The sequence below is a fragment of the Monodelphis domestica genome, chromosome 1 (genome assembly GCF_027887165.1).
Source record: "Monodelphis domestica isolate mMonDom1 chromosome 1, mMonDom1.pri, whole genome shotgun sequence".
Taxonomy (NCBI): domain Eukaryota; kingdom Metazoa; phylum Chordata; class Mammalia; order Didelphimorphia; family Didelphidae; genus Monodelphis; species Monodelphis domestica.
In genome coordinates, this window is record NC_077227.1 from 110520638 (window position 1) to 110542580 (window position 21943).

At 38.4% G+C, this 21943-nt stretch overlaps 1 protein-coding gene across 2 annotated transcripts in view; it reads right to left on the reverse strand.

Moving 5' to 3' along the window:
- SORCS3 (sortilin related VPS10 domain containing receptor 3) overlaps positions 1-21943 on the reverse strand; it is a 724209-nt gene that overhangs the window by 18147 nt on the left and 684119 nt on the right. For both annotated transcript variants that reach the window (XM_007479197.2, XM_056804235.1), the window contains 4 exons: positions 18373-18544; positions 15014-15200; positions 7386-7519; positions 73-196 (listed from right to left, as the gene is read on the reverse strand). In XM_007479197.2, the coding sequence (XP_007479259.2) occupies positions 73-196; positions 7386-7519; positions 15014-15200; positions 18373-18544 (617 nt within the window). The remainder of the gene's footprint in view (positions 1-72; positions 197-7385; positions 7520-15013; positions 15201-18372; positions 18545-21943) is intronic.

A 21943-nucleotide genomic window follows, 5' to 3' on the forward strand; every position in this document is an offset into this window, starting at 1 on the left:
GGATGGGGCATGTGTCTTCTCCTAAATGGCTAGGGACTAACAGGAGCTTCAGTGGTAGCACTTTGATTTTACCATGCACGGCAATATCTTTAGAGTCCTGGATGAGGGCGTTGCCTGCAGCCACCTGGACTGTTATGGTGTTCAGTCCCTCAGAAGTGAACATGAAGGAAATGCTGCTGTTCAAGGTGATCAGGGGCTGAAAGACATCAAAGTAACAACAAAACAAAACAAAAAAAAACACTCATTCTCAGTTCCTGGAAGTCATCAGATTCTTCCCCTGATTAATTCAAGAATACTTTAATCAGCATCTTATTCACCTGCCTCTCCCATGCCCCTGTGGAGCCCTAATTCCTAATTAGTGAGATGAAATAAATTTAATTGGTATAACCTACTAGCAGCTGTGACTGAGGTAGTATAACTTAGAAGTAATAATAATAGTAATAATAATAGCATTTAAATAGCACTTGAATGTTTGTGAAGTACTTTTAAAGATAATTAACTCATTTTAATTTCACAACCACCTTGTGAGTAGGTGCTGCTATTATCCTCATTTTTCAAATTGGGAAATTGAAGCAGACAGAGGTTAAGTGACTTGCCCAGGGTTACAGAGCTGGTAAGTGTGCTGTGAGATTTGAACTAAGGTCTTCTGGAAACTAAGAGAGCAAGCTACCTAAAACAACTGACCTAAGATCATTCTCCCTCCACCACTTAATCACTATGAGTTCTATGGAATTCAGAGTCATTTAATTCCCTTGAGCCTTAATTTCCTTACTTTTAAAATAGAGATAATATTTGCCTTACCTTAAGGTGGTGTTAGAAGGAAATGAGTTAATAGATGAAAAATAATTTTGCAGCCATTACATAATGTTTGAAATAGTACTATAAGTCATAACCAAATGATTGATTTCTATTTCTTCTGGAATTTTAATTATCCAAAAAGAAGGAAGGATCCCTGGCCTTTCATGTGACATCTACCTGTGGCAAAGACTGGGGAGGCTTTTCTACACTGTCCCCTATCCCTCATTTTACAATACAGATAGAACAATGGAATAGGATGTTCTTCATAGAGATCAAGGTCTTTCTACTAGATCACAGAAATGTAGAATGAGAGACTGAGGACCATCTTTTACTTCAGCTCTTTTAGGCAGAATCCCTCCAGTTTGGTCTTCTAGCTGCCTCAGAAGAAAAATAATTCCTTCTCAATTTTTCCACTTACTGACTCCCTGGCTCTCATCACAGAAGCAGAAAATTTCAGAGTGAAAAGGGACCTCGGAGGCCATAATACAAAAAATAGCTAGCACTTCTATAGAACTCTAAATTTGTAAATTTTACACACATTGTTATCTCATTTGAATCTCAAAGCAACACCACAAGTCAGGACTACAGTGTTTTTATACCCACTTTAAATATGAGGTAACTGAGATGTTGAGAGCTGAAGTGATTTATATCCAAGCTGTATAAGGTCAGTTTTCTACCCAAAGTTCAGCATGGCTTTTAGGATGCTCTGCTGTAAAACTTGCCTCTCGGGGAAATCCAGTGAGATTATGTATAGAAACTCTAGAAACAGGAAAGGACAGGGAGCTTGCAAACTATTAATTAAGTGGCTTGATTCTTATGGCCAAGAAAATTCTAGAATTTACCATCAGAGCTATGTTATTAAAAAATGAAAATCAAGAAAAGGAAGAAGTTGATGGCAAAGGAAGAGTAAACCTACGAGAAGCATAGTTCATGCCCGATTAAACTCATTTGCTTTTTTGATGAGTTTAGTAGACTGGAAGATCAGGGGAATACTGTGTGTGTGTTCATATATGTATATGTGTAACACATACATATATGCACTTACATCAAGCACTTAATACAACTTATATTATTCTTGGGAAACAGATGGAGGAATATGGACTCTCCACAGGGCAGTTAAATGTTTTGGAATTGGTTGAATGGCCAAAGTGGAGTTGATGTAACATCAACCTGACAGAAAGTCTCCACTGAAGTGCCTACAATGATCCATTCTTGACCCTATGCTACTTAAACATTCTTTTTACTTAGCTAAAAGCACAGATGGAATGTTTATCAAACTTAGAGTTGATACAAACCAGAGAAGAACCGTTAATACACAGATTGGAAGAGTCTGAATTCAAAAAGCTATTGACCTATCTTGGGATGTTATTAGACTACACACAGTATAAGGGTCTAAGGTGGCAGTCATGAAAACTAACATGAAAACAAATATTTATATATAATATATTTATACATGTATGTATATATAGGGTGCTCACCTTTACACATTTTATATACAGATACAATTATTTATATATACATATACACATAAACACGTAAGTGTGTATGTATATATACATTTTAAAAAATAGAAAATGTATTAAGGTGAGAGTCCTTCCTTACTCAGCTCTGATCAGACCATTTTTAGATGAGTTTTTTGTTGTCCTATAAGCTTCAGGAATTATATGGATGAACTGGAGGGCATCCAAGATAGTTTTATGTTTTTATCTATCAATAAAAAGACTTAAGAGGTAGTTAAGGGGTGGAGGAGGAGATATGATAACTAGGTTCAAACATAAAGGACTATCTTATAGAAGATGGACTAGATTTGCTCTGCTTTGTGCCAGAGAGAAAAAGTAGGTGGAAGTTGCACAGGATCAAATTTAAGATTGAATTAAGGAATATAGCATAATAGATTGAGAGTTAGAAGTCCCCTTAGAGACCACCTTGTCTAATCTCATCATTTTATAAAGGAGGAACTCTGGCCAAGGCACATGCATAGAGGTATTAAGTGTCTGAGGCAGAATTTGAACCCAGGTTTTCTGCCATGCAAAACCCACATTCTCTATTTCCCCATGTTGCCTCTGCAAAATATTCCTAAAATTTGAGCTAAAGGAAATGTGGAATAGATTGACTTATGTGCTAGTAGATGCTCTCCCACACTGGAATCTTTAAACAAAGAGAATCAGTGAATTAACATTTATAGAGGATCCCTTCAGTCTGTGGAATTCTGTAATTCTGTGATTCTCTGAATTAAATTTGATCAAGGTCACAGAAGTTACAAGTAACAGAGACTGAAATTCAAAACCCAGACTTTGGACTGCCTACCTAGCATTCTTTCCACTTCATCATTGATCTTTTCTACTCTTAGACTTTTTAACAGCCAGGGCTCCTGCCACTCCAGAAGCTATATCAGTGCAGAGGTCAGAGCTAAAATTCAGAGTTCATTTCCTTTAGGTGTGGGCAAGTTCTGCCCATACAGAATTGTGGTTTCCCATGACCCTCTACTATCCTGAGAAATTCACAGCCCTGAGAATGGGCTATAAGAAATTACATGGGACTCTCTCTGAAGGTCAGCCAGCCCAAGCTCAGCACCAGGCCACATCAAACAAGCCTGGGCAAGGTGCTTACAATGGTCTTGGACCATAGGCTTCCCAGGCTTAGGAAATAGAGGTAGCTAATTTCATTTTTCCAAACTGCTTTTGTTTTTCATTAGCTGTTATGGCATCACGGCTGGTTTCACTGTCATCAGGAAGCTGGAACTCTCAACTGGCTCCTTGAGTTTTTAACCAGCCACTGATGTCTGGAACCACATGTTAAATTAAATCAAGTCTTTTAAGGTTCATTTGCTCAAATCTATTAGACAAGCAGACACATTTACTAAGCTGGACCTCTTTTAATCCCAGCAAATTGGCCTTTCAGAACATTCCAAATCCAATGGACGAGCAATTGAGTTCTTTGAATCTGGCTTGTAGACAGACAGGAGGGTGGAGCTGAAACCATACCCTTTAAAATAATTCCTGGTTTGCAGTCCAGCCATGTGTGTGCCCCATCTATCCCCTACTGAGAACTCCTTGTGGGAGACAGGTAGCAACAAGTCATTGACTGAGCTGAGTGACAATTTACTTATGAGATTTACACTTGACTAATGGAAATAGTGAGCTGGGAGGGATTTTTTTTTTCAGTTAACTACACCAAGTTGCCCCATTATAACAAACAATATGCTTTGTGTTCATTTTAAAGTACAAAATATGTGGCTATTGTGTATTACCTAGGCTTTAAAAATAATATCTTATTGTAAACAGATGCTCCTGAATGATCAAGCCATACTACTGTGTCACTTTCTCACTTCAAAACCTTTCAATGGCTCCCCATTACTTAAACAATAAAGTTCCAAGTCTTGTCCAGGTTGTGGCACCCAGAGAAAATACAGTGAACAGAACAGAAATTTCCAGCAATGAAAACCAGAGAATTATAAGGACAATATGGTATAAAATGCTAATTGTGAAGTATAACCTCCCAGGCACACAGAACTAGAGCTGGAAAAGAGGGTATCTAGTACAACTCCCTTGTTTTCCAGAATAGGACAAGTTAAGTAACTTTCTCAAAGTCACCCAGGGTACTGTGAGAGATGGGATTTGAACTCATGTCCTCTGACTCCAGAGACAATACTGCTTCCATTATACCACCCTGACTCTGGGGAAGAGTTAGAGAAAGGAAAAATAAATAAAATGGGAAAATTGGATTAGACATTTTCAAAAGCATTCCTAGCTTGTTTGTTTGTTTGTTTTTTAACAATCTATGCCAAGGGGAAAAACTCTAGGAAATAAAAGGGTAGTCACCTAAGATCTTCCTTACTGATATTGCCCAGTGAACATAGAGTACCACCCTTTTCTGATTTTTTTTCCCTAAAATATAAGGGAACCTGGAATTTGGGGGGCATGATAAATTTATTCCTATGTTCATAGTTGGAGGAACTCAGACTAAGGTCAAGTGTTCTGGCTAAATCTAGAATCATAAATTCTTAAGAGTTCAAAGTAGGCCATCTAGTTTCCCTGTATATGCCACTTAAAACATAAATCTCTCCTATATTAGTCCTAACAATAGCTCATGTGTTCTCTTTTGAAAGATCTAAGGAAGAAGAAACCCTGCAACTTCCCTAGAAAGATTAGGCCACTTTTATACAACTAAACATTGGGAAATACTGTCCCCTCTTAAATCAGATCTACTTACCTTGAAAGTCTAAACAGTTGTTCAAATTCTGCCCTGTGGGTTTTAACTCCTTTTCCCTATTATGATCTATCAAATACTTTTCATCTTACCTGCACCCCACCCTTGAATATTCTCATCTTGAGACTAAATAGAAAAGCCCTCTTATACAAAGTCTTGTCACCAACTCATCCCAGTTACTTTCCTCACTCCAGTTTGTCAGCATCACTCTTAAATTATAAAGCTGAAAACTGAGGACACACTCCAGTTGTAGTCTGACTAGAACAGCCCCCCAGTGAGACAAACACCTACATTCTCTGGACATTCAACTTCTATTGAGGAAAGTCTATGATCTCGTGACAAGGAAAATGGCGTAGTGGTTAGAGAGCTGGCCTCAGAGTCAGAAAGCCCTATTGGGTAATCTTGGGTAAGACAATTAGCTTCTCAATATCTTCAGCAATTCTCCTGGCCTATTAATTGAAAAACAGGTATAAATCTGCTTTGGTAGAAGAAATCCCTTCATTGGGAGGTTCCTAAGTCAATGAAATCACAGGTCTGATTAAGAGAAAAAAACTCATTCCTTTTCTCATCTACCTCATTACATGCTGACTGACTCCTTGACAGATCAATAAAAACTCCAAGGTCCTTTGCACATAAGGTACTGTCTTGCTATGTCACCACCTGCCCCACCAATAGAGTTAAAGACTTTGTCATTTAATTCTGATAATGATTTCTTTAGAGATGAAAAATTGAGGCTGAAAAAATTAACTGATCTGTCTACAGTCACTGGTGGAGCTAGGACTAATGTTCAGATCCTTTCAACCCAGCCCCAGAAATCTTTGCATTTTGCAATGCTGGCTTGAAATTCCTGGGACCCAAGTTCCAAAGATGTTGTTTACCTTTAGTGAACCACTGGGGATATGGCTCCCAGGAGATGGCACAATGAAGCAAAGAGTTTCTAACAACCAGCAGCCATAGACTCTGAACATTATCTTCCATGTGATGTATAATCAATAAATAAGTATTAAATTAAATAATCAGCATTATTGGAAGGAATTCCAGGGACAGCGAGCCTCTACTATATACACTTAGCAGGTCTTAGACAAGATAAAAATAGGAATAAAGTCAATTGGGCAATAAAAATGACCAAACTCTTTCTATGTGACAAGTTCTTTTTGGCCACTTTTGTCTCTCCCAGGAAGACATTCTTTCTCTCCTTCATATTTGATAATATCTCATGCCCCAAGGAACAATTGTTTAACATCCCCAAATTCTACAAGTCACTCAATGCAATCAATAAGAGCATGAGGCTGTGTCTGACATTAGCTCACTAGATTTAACAAGTCATTTCCCTTCTCAAGACTTTGGTTGCTTCCTCATAGACAGGGTTGTTGTCAGTATTGGTGTCTAATTGTTGTTATTTAAAACCATCTAGGTTTTGTACAGACAAATATGTCTATGTGTGTAATCTTATTTGACCCTCTCAAATCCTTGTGAGATAGATGCTATTGTTAGCAACTTTTAATAGTTGAGCAAACTGAGGCTGAGAGAAAAGGAGAATAGAGAGGAGAGGAGACATAAACCTTCTAATTTTTCTTCTCCCTATTCTAGAAAGGAAATAAAGCATAGCTCTAATGGCTAACCTTGGGGGAATAAAAAAAAATACCACTTCCATGGGTAAATTATACCTTGTCAACACTAAGAATCATTAACCTTCATATCTGGAGGGTACCAAACACATCATGTAGTCCAATTTCCTCATTTTACAGCTGTGGAACTGTGGCCCAGGGAGGAAGTATACTCACCCAAGGTCATATAGAACTATTAACCTCATTGGAACACAAGATTTAGAGTCTGGAGGGACCTTAATGATCATTGAGCCCAACGACTTCATTTTACAGTTGAGGAAATTTGGATCCAGAGAAGAGAACTGACTTTTTTCCAAGGTCACCTGGGTTGCAAGTGGCAAATTTAAGATCAAAACCCACTTCTTCTGACTCTAATGTATTGCTATTTCCACTCTACAATGCATGGCAGAGTCAAGGAAGAGAAATCAGATCACCCCACAGCCTCCTAATCCTGAATTCTTTTTATTACATCATACTATCTTTCACTGTATATCCCACCATTTTTTAGTGTACAGTACTTATTTATACATGTATTTTTTAGGATGCACATTTTAGACTAATCATCACAAGAGCCAGAGTCCCATTGCACTAATAATAACCTAGGAAAACATAATGACAATGTCATGATGAGAGAAGAGAATCAAACCCTCAAATCTGCTAAGTCATAGTCACACTGTTGTCTCTACACCCCCCCCATGTTGGTAACAAGATGATTCTAAACCCACTCCTCAACATTAGGTGATATCAGAGACCCTTAGAACATGCTCAAACCTTAGTACTGTTGCCGAACCACCAGAAATAGGTGAGAGTCCCCAACTGGCTGGGCCATACAACTGCAGTGACGTTGACCTCTTTATTCCTGATGGCTACAAAAGGAACGCTGAGATGGACATGTTCCACAGGACCTAGAAGAATGGGGGGAAAACAATTTAAGAGCTTCTCTCCTTCAATGGTCTTTCTAATAGCACCTATTTTCTCTCTTTGCTCCTCTACCCTCAAGGTTTAGAAACATAGCATAGCCATCATTCCAGACATGCTCAAATAGAGAGTGAATTCCCATCAAGCAGAAGAAATATGGATGAAGAGAACTCAATTCAGTAGAGAATGAGTTGACAATTTTATTCATGTACCTATTTATATCATTTTGGCTTGAAATAATCTATGAGGGGTTGTGGACTTTAAATAAAACCATCCTGAGTGATCACTTGCATGTTCTACCTTATCCTTTATTGAAACTTTTAGCTCAAGGACAAAATGAGCTTGCTAGACATTTGAACCAATAAACAAAGGGAGAAAAAGCCATCACTTCTGTCTCTACTGATTTGTGGGCATTGCGATTTGGGTCAGTGCATTGTACAGGAGAGAGGGCTCTCTCATTATCATCCTCCTCCAAGTCATTATCATCCTCCCTTCAGTGGCCTCTTGTCCACTGCCCTCTGCAGTGCCCACATTGGCTGGTGGGGCTTTGTTAGGCAGAAAACTTTCAATCAGGAACCAAAACACAAGCAGAGTTCCCAAGTTTGGATTAAACCATCCAGCAGTAGGGTAACCAGCTATCCCGTACTGCACTCATAAAGCAGGTGTGAGCAGCAGCACATTTAAGGCAGCAAGTAATCAGAATGCCAGGAACACATTTAGTGCATACCAATGGAGAATTTTAATTTAGAGCATTTGAGAAATAAAATGAGGACAGGAAGATGCAGGTGGGAAAATGCAAATGTTTCAGCTTTACATTTAGTTGGGTGGATGTTCCCCAATCTCGTTTTATTTTTGTGCTGAATTAAATTAAAATGCTTAATGTTTCTGTTCAGGAGGTATTAGGTAGATTCTCCAAGGCTTTGCAATTGCAGAGATTGATTTTACTGAAATGGGTGGAGGAGGGCGTGAGGAAGAGTTCCCATGATGGATAGCATCCTGGCGTACACATCCCAGAGTTGGTTAACACATCTGCTTATGTGGCAGCTAATCTGTTTCAAAGAGGGACATTCTCTTTCATCTCTAAAGTAAGGACCATATTCTCACATCTTGGATTATGGAGCACGTGTTAGGGGCATCCCGAGGTTTTCAAACCATATCATCTTTATTGTTTTTATTCATAGTCACATTTCAAGCATTTAGTTTAGAGAATGAACTGGATTATAAACCATGAGACCCAGTTCTTGTCCCAGATATGGCCCAGACTTAATTGCAACACTTTGGGCAAACTGTTTAATCTCTCTAGACCTGAGTTTTCCCATGTTTAAAATAAGGCATAATAACAACTTGCCTTTCTTTCCTCATAGTGATATTAACATTACTATCATTATTGCTGATCAAGGTGGGGAAGAACTCCCCAAAAAGGCAAGGGGGAATTATTTTTGAAAGCTCAAAAGATCATTTGAATCCTTTTTTGACTTTTTATCTGAGAAGAGATAAATACTCATGGCCTGAGACCCTAGAAACTTCCATTCTGGGCAATCCCCTCAATCTTCCTTAGGTTTGCCCAACCTTGTTTTAAGAAGGTTCTCTGGGTAGATTAGTTCAAGAGGATTAACAGGACTAACTTCATTAAACTCATATCTAGGACAAAAGCCGTTGGTTTTCCTGGGGACTGACCAGTATTGATCAGCATAACTCAATCTTCTGGAATGAAGGTATGACTCATGTAGGTGAAAAATCTCAAGTAATGGGAATGAGCAAGGTCCCTTTCATCATAGGAAAGAATGCAAGCTTGCCTCAAAGCTGGAGATAAGCTATGAAGTATTAAAAGAAAGGGGGCAGGTGAAAATGAAAATGGCAATATCCTGAAAACTCTCACCATCAAATAGTGATCCCTCTGATAAAATCCAATAATCCATGAGAAATTGGTTATTATGGGAAGCTAACAACTACTTTTGTTAGCTAATGGCCCAAGGTGAGGCCAAGAGCAGTTATCACTCTAATAACTGGCTATTAAAAGCAGCCATGATTGATTTTGAGGGAATTATGAGCATGATAAAATTTTCAAGGAACATTTCCTCCTTCTTGCACATAGCCTGCAGCATAAACCAGCTCTGCTTCTGACTGGCTATTGCCACTAAGAAACTTCTGACCAGTCTCCTCACAAGCCAGAACCACACCCAAAAGAACTCTGCATGCCAGTGGCAGTGTTTTTTGGGTTGAAAAAAGTATACATTTTTAATTATTTATAAAATATGCATATGTGTATGTGTTATAAACATATATACCACCACATACATTCATATACACACATACATACATATGATATAAAACACACTATTATTCAATCCTTTTTTCAGTTGTGTTCAACTCTTTGTAACCAACCCCTTTTGGGGGTTTTCTTGGTATGGACACTAGAAAACTTTATTATTTCCTTTTCTAGCTCATTTGACAGATGAGGAAACTGAGGCAAACAGGGTTAAATGGATCATATGCCCAGTAAGTATCTTGGGCCAGATTTTAACTCAAGAAAATGAGTTTTCCAAAATATATACACAAAGACTCACAAATGTATACATGTGTATCTCTATATATCTGTGTGTATATATATATATGTATGTATTATATGTGTATATATACACGGATATATCTAGATATGTAGTGTATGTATTTAATGAGACACAGTGAGCAGCTGGCTGGTTCTAGTGAGTTATAATTTGAGTTTAATAGAGTCAGGAAGACCAGAATTCAAATCTTAACTCATATACTAACTAGCTGTGTGACCTAGTCAACTCGTTTAACCTCTTCTCAGACACTGTCTTTGGAAGTGCAGGACTTGGATTTGAATCTAGAGTCTGCTTGCTATCTACTGTGAGAATTAAAGCAAATCTTTTGGTCTTTGTTTCTTTATATTATTAGAGAATGTCACTATATGATCTCTGAAGCCACTTCTAGCTTTAGTATGTTATGATCCTATCCAATGTTTATGTGTTTACATATATATACAATATACAAATACATGGGGGGCAACTAGGTGGCACAAAGGATAGAGCACTGGGCTTGCAGGCAGGAGACTATTATTCTTGAATTTAAATCCAGTCTCAGATATTTACTAGCTGTGTGATCCTGGGCAAGTCACTTAACCCTGTCAGTTTCAATGAGCTGGAGAAGGAAATGGCAAACCACTACATTATCATTACCAAGGAAACCTCAAATGGAGTCATAAAGAATTTGACATGGGTGAAAACGACTAAACAATACCAAATGCACACACATAATGTAATTTTTTAATGAACAAAAAAAAGATTTCTTAACTTAGTTCCTTATGCCAAATGACATTCAATTTTAAATGATAACAATAATAATAATACCTGAAATTTTATATAGTACGTTAAAATTTGTAATAATTTGGAAACATTTTCTCATTTGGTTTTCACAATGACCTTATAAAATAGGTAGAAAAACTATTATTATTATTATTACTGCTACCATTTTACAGATGGGGAAACTAGAGCTCAGAGAAATTAGGTGACTTGCTAGTAAGCTGGCAAGATAAGATGTGAACCTAGGTTTTCCTTATCTTCATGTCAAATGTCTTGCTGCCTTTAGTAGAAAGAAAATACCCCTTTATCTAAAAAGGAATTTACAAATTTCCCCTGCATTTGTTGCAACAGAATTTTACCTTGAAACAAATTTGTCTATAAGAATCAAGCTTTTAATTTTAAGTTATATCCTTTTAAAAACTAAGGATGCCTACTAAAAAGCCTTTCTCCTACTCTCACAAAATAATGATTTGTTTTGCTTTATATTGTCTTCAGACATCATGGTTGGAAAATGGGCTTGGCTTTTTAAAATAGTATTTAGAACAGTTGCCTGGGTGTAGTACATATGGGGACCTGAGTGCACATATGCATATGGGTATGTGAATTTAGTGGGAGTATATGTGTGTATGTGTGAATCTTAAAATTTCTCAGACTTGTGAATGTTAAAAATTCTCAGACACTACCTTAGAACACTTGGTTAAGACCATTCCCCATTTTAAACAATGAAGGTACTTGATCAGGAATATGAGAACTCTAACATTACTCCACCCATACTTAAGCATAATTTAGGGGAAGATAAAGTTGTAAACTCCTTACTGAACAATGAAAAGTATTTAACCCATACTTAAAGTAAAGCTAAAAAACCTTAAGCTGGGTCTATTTTTAGATCTAATACAAAAAAGATGCTAAGTATCTATGAAGGTCAGGCAACTTGCAAACTTGCAAGGGGCAAGCTTAACAAAAGAGGTGTGAAGTTTTAGTCTACTCAGGTGTGAATTAAGAATGGTCAGTCCTGTGAAAACATCTACTGTGATTGGCAGATGTGAAAAAGTAGGGGAGGTGACATAGGAGATAATTCTCTTTAAAAGGAGGCCAGAAGGCCTCTGAAGGGGGAGGATGCAGCCTTAGAAGCTGAAGTGGAGCTTGCTGAGTTAAACTGGAGGGTCTCTCTGAACACTAGAGTTTTGCTTGGAAGAATCTTGTGGTGAGTGATTAAAGACTGACTGGTCTCTCTTAAGGCTTAAGCCTAGACTGGTATAGGCTGGCCTAGCCTTTTTCTCATTATTTCCTCTTACTCTCTCTCTCCCTTTCCTTAATTCCTTTATTTGTATTAATTAAAATCTCCATAAAACCCAGCTGACTTGAGTATTTCATATTTGGGAATTTTTCCCATGGCGACAACTTTATTTTTGATTTAACTCAAGACACTGTCTTGAAACCATATTTTCGCGGTCACAGTTTAAGGCAACCACTCTTTTATCTGTAACAATGTGCATGTCTGTGTGTATGTGTGTCCATGTGTGTATGTGTATATTTGTCAGAGAAGATGAATACTGAGCAACATGTCTTTCCTTTTTTCTTTCCTTTTACAGTAATGTTTTATTATTTCCCCATATGCTTCCATATGAAGCATCATTAAACTTTGACTAATTTCTCAAAACCTGTGTTAATTTGTGATCTCATATGACCCTACCATCCATTCTGATCAGGAAGGTACTCCTGAATTTTGGGGTAGAATTTAGCTTTAGAGCCAAAATAGATAAGAAGAGGAAGGGTTACTCAAAAGCAAACCAATTAAATTCAGTTATCAGTCTATCTCTCTGAAATTCTACTCTCTTGAGGTCTCCTTTCTCTGAGGTTCAACGTAAAGCCGAGGAGAAAGGTTGGTGAACAGTGAAAATAGATCTCTAACACCCTACTTAGTAAAAGGAATATTCCATCACCAGATTTTCCTGGTAGCCCTTATTCAGAGATTATTGGATTATTGATGCTTATTTTGCCTCTAGTTCTAAGAAGTCCATTTTGCATTGCCTTACCCAATGTGGATTAGAAGCAAGAAGAAAATGAATAGGGAGAAAGGAAAAGATGAACGTGTGTCTCTGGACACACTGGAAGGCACATTGTTAAAGATGTGAATGAAATTGGAGGAAATGTTTATTTGTTTATTCACTTATTTTCACACACACACACACACACACAAACACACACACACACACACACACACACACACACACACACACACAAGATTTCCCAAAAGTTTAAGTCCCGTTTTAAACTAATATCAGAAGTGTAAATGCTGCAAACTCACAAAAATATTTGGGAGGTTAGTTATTAAAATTTTAAAGTATGAATATATTTCTTATTAAAAGTCAATGTAACCACCACCTATTCCATATACTATGCTAGCCAACTGTAAAAAATTTCACCAGCTGCTGCTCAGATGAATGGACTATATATTTGCAATCTTATCCTTCAGATCATCCAAAAAACAAGGTTCTGATATACATGCAACAGTTTTAATGGGACCCCTGGAGAAAAAAAATCTAAAAACAGAGAAAATGACCAAGATGCCCAGGCAAGAGGACTTCTCGAGAAAATGTCATCCAGGAACTGTCATATACACAATGCATAAAGTTTCATCTTGTTAAATGAAAAGTTATTATTCAACATTCACAAAACTATATTTATGTAAAAGGAATTTAAGTAATTAAAGATTTTATCCTCTAAAACTCTTCCCTTCCATCTTAGAATCATATCTGTGTGTTGGTTCCAAGGCAGAAGACCCCTAGGTGCTAGGCAATGGGTGTTAGGTGACCTGCCCAGAGTCTTACAACTAGGATGTATCTCTGATCACATTTCAAACTAAGACCTCATGTCTCTAGGCCTGGTTCTCAATCTACTGAGATAACTAGATGTCCCTGGTAATTAAATTGTCAAATGATTTTTAGTAACTTTGTAGCATATGTACTTCTGAAATTATTAAAGCATAAAAATATAGAGGCTTTTAGGACACCATATATATGTATGCATGGATGTATATGTATAGACCTACATAAATGCATATATCTATAAAATATGCCTCTATAAGACACATATCTATATACATGCACCTCTCTTTGCATATATATGTATATATGTAGGTAGATGTCTACCTACATATAAACACACATGTGTATACATATGTATATATATATACTACATAATCTAGTACAAGTATTATCATCTCCATTTTTTCAGATGAGGAAACTGAGGCTCTTGGAGATCAAATGACTACTCACATAGCTATTAAAGGTCAGAGTCAGGATGCCAACCTAGGACCTTCAAAACTCCATGGTTGGTAGTGTTTTCTGCTTAGCTTATTGCATGCTGTTTTCATATATGTGTGTATCTGCAACATACACATATATATATGTATTTGTATATGGACATATATACACTATATTATATATGCATTTATACATATATTTACATACACATATGTATATAATTTTATATGTACTATGTCTGTATCTAATATAGTGTGTGTGTGTCACAAACAGAAACAGTAAAAAATAAAAAGAGAAAAGAAAAAAGAGATTCAGAAATCTGGAGCCATTTATTTCAGGGGTAAACAGTCTTCTCATGCCCATCATCAGGCTCTGAGGACATCATTGAAAAAAGCAGAAACCAACAGTTTAATGATGCCCCTGGAGTCACCAAGAAAAGGTTAAATCCAATCCACTGTTCTCCATATAACAGTTCAGGGAAGGGTAAGAAATGTTTTCGAATCAATGGTTAATTTCCAAAAACAGTTTCATGTGTATAAACCCTCAGAAATCAGAAAAAGCTGGCTTCCTAGAATGACCTTCTCCAAAGGGTTTTGGAGAGTCACAGAGTTACTCTATTACTTTCTCATCCTAACACAATGTGAAGGAAATGGGAAAGTAATGAGCAGTTCAGAAGCCGGATATTTGTGAAACTCAGATATGATTTAGTCTCCATCGAAGGACTAGTATTCAGCCAAGTCCACACCTTACCTGTGGCTGCCAAGCTCAACCCTGCCTGTCCACCCTCTCCCACCAGCTTTGAACTCTAGGCAAGGGGTGTATATATATATATATATATATGTCAGGGGAGGTGAGAAAGCTCCAAAGGGGTCAAATTTGTTCACCTACTTACAAACCACATGTAGGAAGAGAACGGCAGTATCTGAGCCCAAGTGGTTCTCCGCATAGGCTGTCACCTGGAAGATTCCTGCACTCTTGTATACATGCCTGATGCCATCCTCAACGGGGCTGAAGTTAGCGTAGGATACAGCAATCCCATCTCCAAAGTCTAGTTGGATGTTTGTCCTCTGGAGATCGCCCTGCAGGAGGGAACATTGTCCTGGGCTGATGAAGTGATTGAGGCTTTCTTTGTACCCTAGCTTCTTCCTCTAGCTTAAATTGGGCAAGGTTGGCATGCAGGAAACAACCCCTCACTCTACCATTCCCCTAAGGTTACCTTGGACTGCTCTTGGGACACTTAGGCAACTCTAAAGGGATCTCTGGATGAGAACTCTAAAGGATCCTTTGGAAGTCTATTAGAATCCTCCTGCATCAGCCAGTGCAAAGGAGGTTGAGGCTCTGTTGCACCATGGTTGGAAGCCTTGCTTCCCAAATACCCTAAGGTACATAAAGGCATGCAGAGCACCAAGTAAATGAGAATAAACGCTATCTGGGCTCTGAGGCAGTAAGAGAATACTCCCTAAATGGGAAGGAACTAAGGATATCAATGAGCATTTCAAGGCTAAAGCTCTTCAGCATCTTAGAGAGAATGCTCTGTTCTAGCTAAGATGCTGTACTTAGGACTCAGACACATTTTCCTTTGCTAATATCACTAGGTGGTACAGGTATTATCCCCATTTTTTACAGATGAGGGAACCAAGGTTTTGAGGAGTTAAATGACTTGTCAATAGTCACATATAAGGGTCAGAGGCAGGGTTTAAAACAACATGGCCAGGATTCTTTCCCACTCATAGCATAATTCCCCTATTATAATCTGGTTGAGTACATGAATGAATGAATGACATTTATAGAGCACTTCAGTCTTTCAAAGCACTTTATAGGCATTATTTCATTTGATTCACAAACTTCTCTGATAAGGTAGGTGGTGTGGCTATTATTACTCTCATTTTAAAACTAGAGAAACTGAGTCTGAAAGAGGATAAGTGACTTGCCCAGGATCACACAGCCATGTCAGATTCATGCTTATGTGCAAACAGTGGAAAAGCAGAGATGAGCAGAAAGGGCCTGGGGATATTGATAAGAGTGATGGTGAAGGACGAAGGAGTTCAAATCTGCTTACAGTACAGTTTTCTTGAATTCTGGGAGACTCCATATAAACATTTTGACTTTTTACCTCATCTTCCATATGGCATAGTTTCTATAGGGTCCCTGCTACCAACTACTCAACCTACTATATTTATGGGTGTATAAAGGAAATGGTGGAGCAAACCATAGATTTATCAAGGTTCTCCTGCAGGATCATATTTTTTAAAGATGGAGGAAACTTAGAGTTCACCTAGTTTATTAACCTCATGTTGAAGATGAGGAAACTGAAGCTAAGAAAGTCTTGATGACTTGCAGAGGCAGGATCTGAACCCAGAAAACTCTTTTCCAGGAGTTATGGACAATAACTGGTTCCAAATATGATATTGATCCCTGCTCCAAAACCTTCATTCCTTTCTCAGTTAGGCAGGTAGGCAATAACTGATGTTTAAAATGTTTTACCAAGCACTCTATAGAAATTATCTCATTTAAATTTCATAATACAACTGTGGGATGGGTGTCACATTCCTACTTAACAGGAGGGGATACTGGAAATCAGTGGTTAGGTGACTTGCTGAGGCTCTCACAAGTTTATAAGCTTCAGAATGAGGCTTTGAACCAGGGTCTCTCCTAGAGCCAAGTGCAGCACATTCCATACAACATGCCTCATGATAAGCCTAAAGTCACCAAATTTTGCCACTTCTCCTTTGTGAATCTATGCATATCAGAGTGTTTTAAGCAGGAGAGACACTAATAATCAAATGAACCGAGGGAGAGAGCATAAAGTCAGAAAGTCTCTCTCTTGCCTTGTCAAAAATGCTGCATAATCCATTTATATTTCTTTTCTCAACAATGTACCATTGCCACCAGTCACTTTTCCCAGAGAATGCCTGCATCCCAGACTGTCTCCTGCCTCCCTCTCAGCAGCACCTTGGTTATATATGAAATATTGATAGATGCTTTCCAGCCCCCACACAATGTCAACTATCTATATGTCTATGAAAATAAATTATGGTAGAAAGGAACTGGCAGCCTTTCAAATGGATAAGATCAGGGCTCTACCAAGTCATTCAAGAATCACCTTTTGCAGCTCTGGCCCTTAAAACTCCCCAGTGGAAATGTGATGCTGACCCCTTCCAAAGCCCATAACTCTTTCAATCAAGGTTCTGGACTAGGAGATAGATGCCAAGTTGGCCAGTTTCACATAATACATCTCAAAAGCCCAGTCCACATTGAGTATGTTTTTAAAGGTTCCCAAAATGCTCTGTCGTTGGAGAAAGGAAATTCAGTTTGGTCATTTCCCAAGAATCCCAAAGCACAGAGCAATTTGCATGTAAATTTTTAGGACTTTGTAAATCAAAAATCTCATGTGCAGCCCCACAAGAGCAAATGGCACTTATATTTTCCATGACCATGGAATAATCAAGGTGGCAGCGGGAAAGACAACAAGGTATAGACTGGAAAATGCACAGGATGTGGGAACTAAATACTTGGGTTTATGTCTAAGCTCTGCAGCTAACTTCCTGATTCTTAGTTTTCTCATCAGGAAAGGGGTATATCAAAATTTACACTTCCTATGACTTATAAAGTGCTATTGAATGTAAATTGTTTTATTGTTATTTTCATCATATTGTTGGTTAATAGTCAACAGTCAATGAGGCTACCTCTAAGTCCAATGGGATCATGGACATTTTAGTTTCACTGACCAGTTTGGGAACATGTAAATAAATGGTACAACTGCTAGAGGGAAAATCAAAACAACAACTTTACACTATTTTTAAAAGGGAATTTTAATGATACAACCTTTCCAACTCTATTTCTATACACTCAGAGGGCACAAGGTAAGAATATTTCAGAATGTGACAATTTATTCAGAAATTAGTTAATAGGGGTTCAGGTTTGAAATGTAGCATAAATAGCCTAATAGCAAGAAAAAAATTATATAAAGAGTAGTCAGATTTTGAGGAGGGAAATTCAGATTCCTATATGCCTCATGAAACCATCTGAGGCCACTGAACTGATATCAAATAAGTTTATATTTCCACTGCCAATACCCTCATACTAGGTCATTCTTTTCACTTTCTTCTTTCAAAAGTTCCAGCTAAGTCACCTTGATATGGCTTTCCTACAGGTACCTACAATCTAGTAAGATTGGTGTCTTTCTCAATCAAGCTGAAAGAAATGTCACTTTCATATGTCTCAGCTTCTACATCAAAGTTTAGAACCTACCTCCTCCATGAGGATGATGAAGGTGGCATTGTGCCCTTGCTCAGCCACCAGCCGCCCGTCCACAGTCACCACGTGGAGTCCCCTTGGAGCCTTGCCTGGGCACTGCTGGGATTTAGCAGTGTACTTCTCCCTTAGCCCATCTGTGCAGTTGTTAGACACAATTCTCCGATACCTGGAGGTATTGACATTATGGTGTTTTTTTTTGTTGTTGGGTTTTTTTTGGTGCGTGTGTGTGTGTGTGTGTGTGTGTGTGTGTGTGTGTGTGTATTTAAAGACAAGAGACTTCTCATAGCAGCTGAGGTCAAGCTTTCCTTATAAAGTTAAACAAACAACAGGGAGTCTCTATCCTTCATCATAGGGAAAAGCAGCTCTGTACACACTGTTATTGACTGGTTCTTCCTGGCAATCTATGGCTCATGTTGCTGAACCGAGAAAAGAAAATCAATGTGTGACTCCTATGGAACATGGGAAGAGACCATTGCCTGGATCTTGCTTGGGGTCCTTGGGGTGAGGAAGGTGCCTTCATTCTCCTGGGTCCTTCTCCTGCTACTTCCCAAGCAGAAATGGACCTTGGTCCAGTTACTGTGCCTAATTCTGACTCTGATTGCAGAAAACATTCTTTTGCCTCTGGGGAGCCCTTCTATCATCTAACAGTTCTCACTCCAGAGTCATCAGATTGTTTTATAGCATTTTATGGCATCCTCTCTGCCACCACCCTCAATATTTCATCTTCCTCATAGTGGGATTGACAGACTATACAGAAGTTTGAATAGGAGGCCTCCAATCCAATGCCACTGCAGCAGAACAAAGTCCAAGATAAACGGAGAAGAAAATAGTTAGAAGAAACCTTGAGAGGTCATCTAGTCCAACCCCTATTGTAAAAGACTTCCCCAGAACAAGTCAGATCCTATTCCTTGACTACTGCTGCAGAAACAAAACAATGGTACCTGATGGGACCTTGGAGAACCCCTAATCTAGTCTCCTTATTTCAGAACTGAGACCTGTAGAGAAATACCTTGCCTGAGATCATCTAGGACATTAATGGCAGAGCTGGGACTAGAGGACAGAGCTGCTGATGCTCACTCCATCACACTATTCTGCCTCCCTCTCAAACAGAATATTGTATGGTTGGTCATTCTAAGCCAACCTGGCTCCCCATCCATCAGTTTTTAGTGCCTTCCTTTTAATATCCCCTTCCTTGTACTCTGGAGTATCCAGTAGATAATCATTTTTATATATGTCATTTCCCTCATTAGAATATAAGTTCCTTGAGAGCAGGGACCCTCTTTTGCTTTTCTCTAAATCCCCAGGCCTTAGCACAGTGCCTGGAACATAATTAGCACTTGGTAAATAGACTTACTGATTGATAATACACATATTTATTTTCATATTATAGCCTATAACAAAGTTCTTTCTGTTAATTCCGAGAGCATTAGAATGCGATGCTTCAGTCCAAAAACAATCTTTATTGTACAAGTAAACATATTCTATTCAATTTTTTTCTTAATTGCCTGACAAGAATTATTGACACTGACCCCTAGGATGTGGCTGTCTGCAAGGTAGGACAATAGTAGTCTCAATCTAGGACTTAACAGTCACTTAAAAGAGACCTCTGTTCTTCCCTGACATGCTAGGGCTAATTAATCTATCATAACCATTCATATGGTCCTCATTCAAAGGGCATCCAGTGGATCAAGGAAGGCACTGGGTGAAATGCACCCTGAGACTTCCTATCTCACCAGCTCACCAACACTTTTATCGCAAGGCATCGACTGGGATTTTGTAGTATCTGAGATGACTGGGGTAGAAGAAACAAAAAGGAACCCAGCCTTTTCCATGAGCAGGCATACTTCACATTACAAAGCATTTATATACCTCGTCTCCCTCTTCTTGCCCTTTTTAAAAGTTAGGCTTTAAAGATAAAAGACCATTCTCCTGATTTGAATGACTCTTTACAAATGGCATGTCTTCATTTATTGAAGAATCATCAAATGGTCACTGCCTTTTAATGCTTAAGCTTTCAACTTTTCTGCCTCAGCTGGACTACCCTCCTCCAAATCCAAATTCTATTATGGAAGTAATAATAATTAGAAACCAGTGTTTGAGTGCAAGTTGGGGGGAGGATGGTGCTTGTTCTTTATAGTCACTCTGTGATAAATCCTTCTGTAAAGAGAAGAAATCCTCTCTGAAGTATTTAATGAGAAAATGCAGATCTTTAGAACATTGAGGAATAGGCCAGGTTCACGTGTACATACACAGAGTCATAAAATGTTACAAAGGGCACTGAGGTTCTTTGGAACAGCATCATAAATAGACAAATTTCCATGTGGCCAAAATTTAGATCATAAAAGCTTTAAAAATATTGTTTATAGACAACTGTGATGATATATTTTTATGGTAGTAGTGATATATAAAAACAGTAAAATAATCTCAGTTTCAATGCCTTGATCAGCTATTTGGCACCAGAGTGAGATTTTGTGACATGGAGAGATTTGATTATTATAAAACATTGTGAAATTCTATTATTCGTGTCAAATGATATCATCTTTAAAAAGACATTTCCCTACTCTAGACCTCAGTTCCTTATCCAGAAAAATGGGATGAGGACTGTGGACTTTAAGGTTTCTAAGAACATTCAGGTTGCAGGTCAACCTCCAAATGTGGCTAGAATTTATAACTGGATGCTTCTTTTACAAAGATCATGGCATAGTAAGTAAAACGTTTTTGTGAGAAAGTACCCATTGAAAACCACTGCCTCTGAGGTTAGCGCCCTGGACCACCTCTTCCTAACCCCATAGACTGTATCAGAGTCTAAAAGCAACTTATCCACTCTCAGGATTTCTCTGTCAGTGAAAACACAAGCCCATAAGGCAAAGCTGCCTGATGTATACAGTTTGAATCCCCTAAATCTCAATGCCAAGTGTCCTTAAACCAGAGATCAGCCCCCAGGAGTAGCCCTGCCAGGACCTGTTCATGTCAAGATCTGGCTCAGGCTTGTTATTTTATAGAACAACTCAACCTCAACTCCCCTCCTTAAGTCCTATTTCCCTGTTCCCAGGTTGCAGTGCATGTTAGTTATGCTACTATAAAGCTAAATAACTGAGAGGTACAGAAAGGCAAGTGACTTGTTGGAAGTAACAGAGAGGTCATTAAAGAAGGAAGTTGGAATTGGAAGGCTAGATTCATGACTCCCACATTAGTGTTGACTATATATTCTGTTATCTTGACTATTCAGCAGGTGTGCGATGGTCATCAAGGAGGAAAGTTGGGGGAGAGAGAATAAGGGGACTGTTTAAGCTCCTCATAGAATCATGAAGGGAATACAGAAAGACAGATGGAAATAAGTGTGCTCTACACTCTCTCTCTCTCTCTCTCTCTCTCTCTCTCTCTCTCTCTCTCTCTCTCTCTCTCTCTCTCTCTCTCTCTCTCTCTCTCAAATTGGAGGTCAACAAAAAGCTCTCCATATGATACTTCCAAGACAGATGAGTCAGATTCCTAAGATGTTTTGGCTAATTGGTCACTCTGGAACTCAGTAATGCCTGTGTGTTACTTATGGCCATTTACTTTGCCC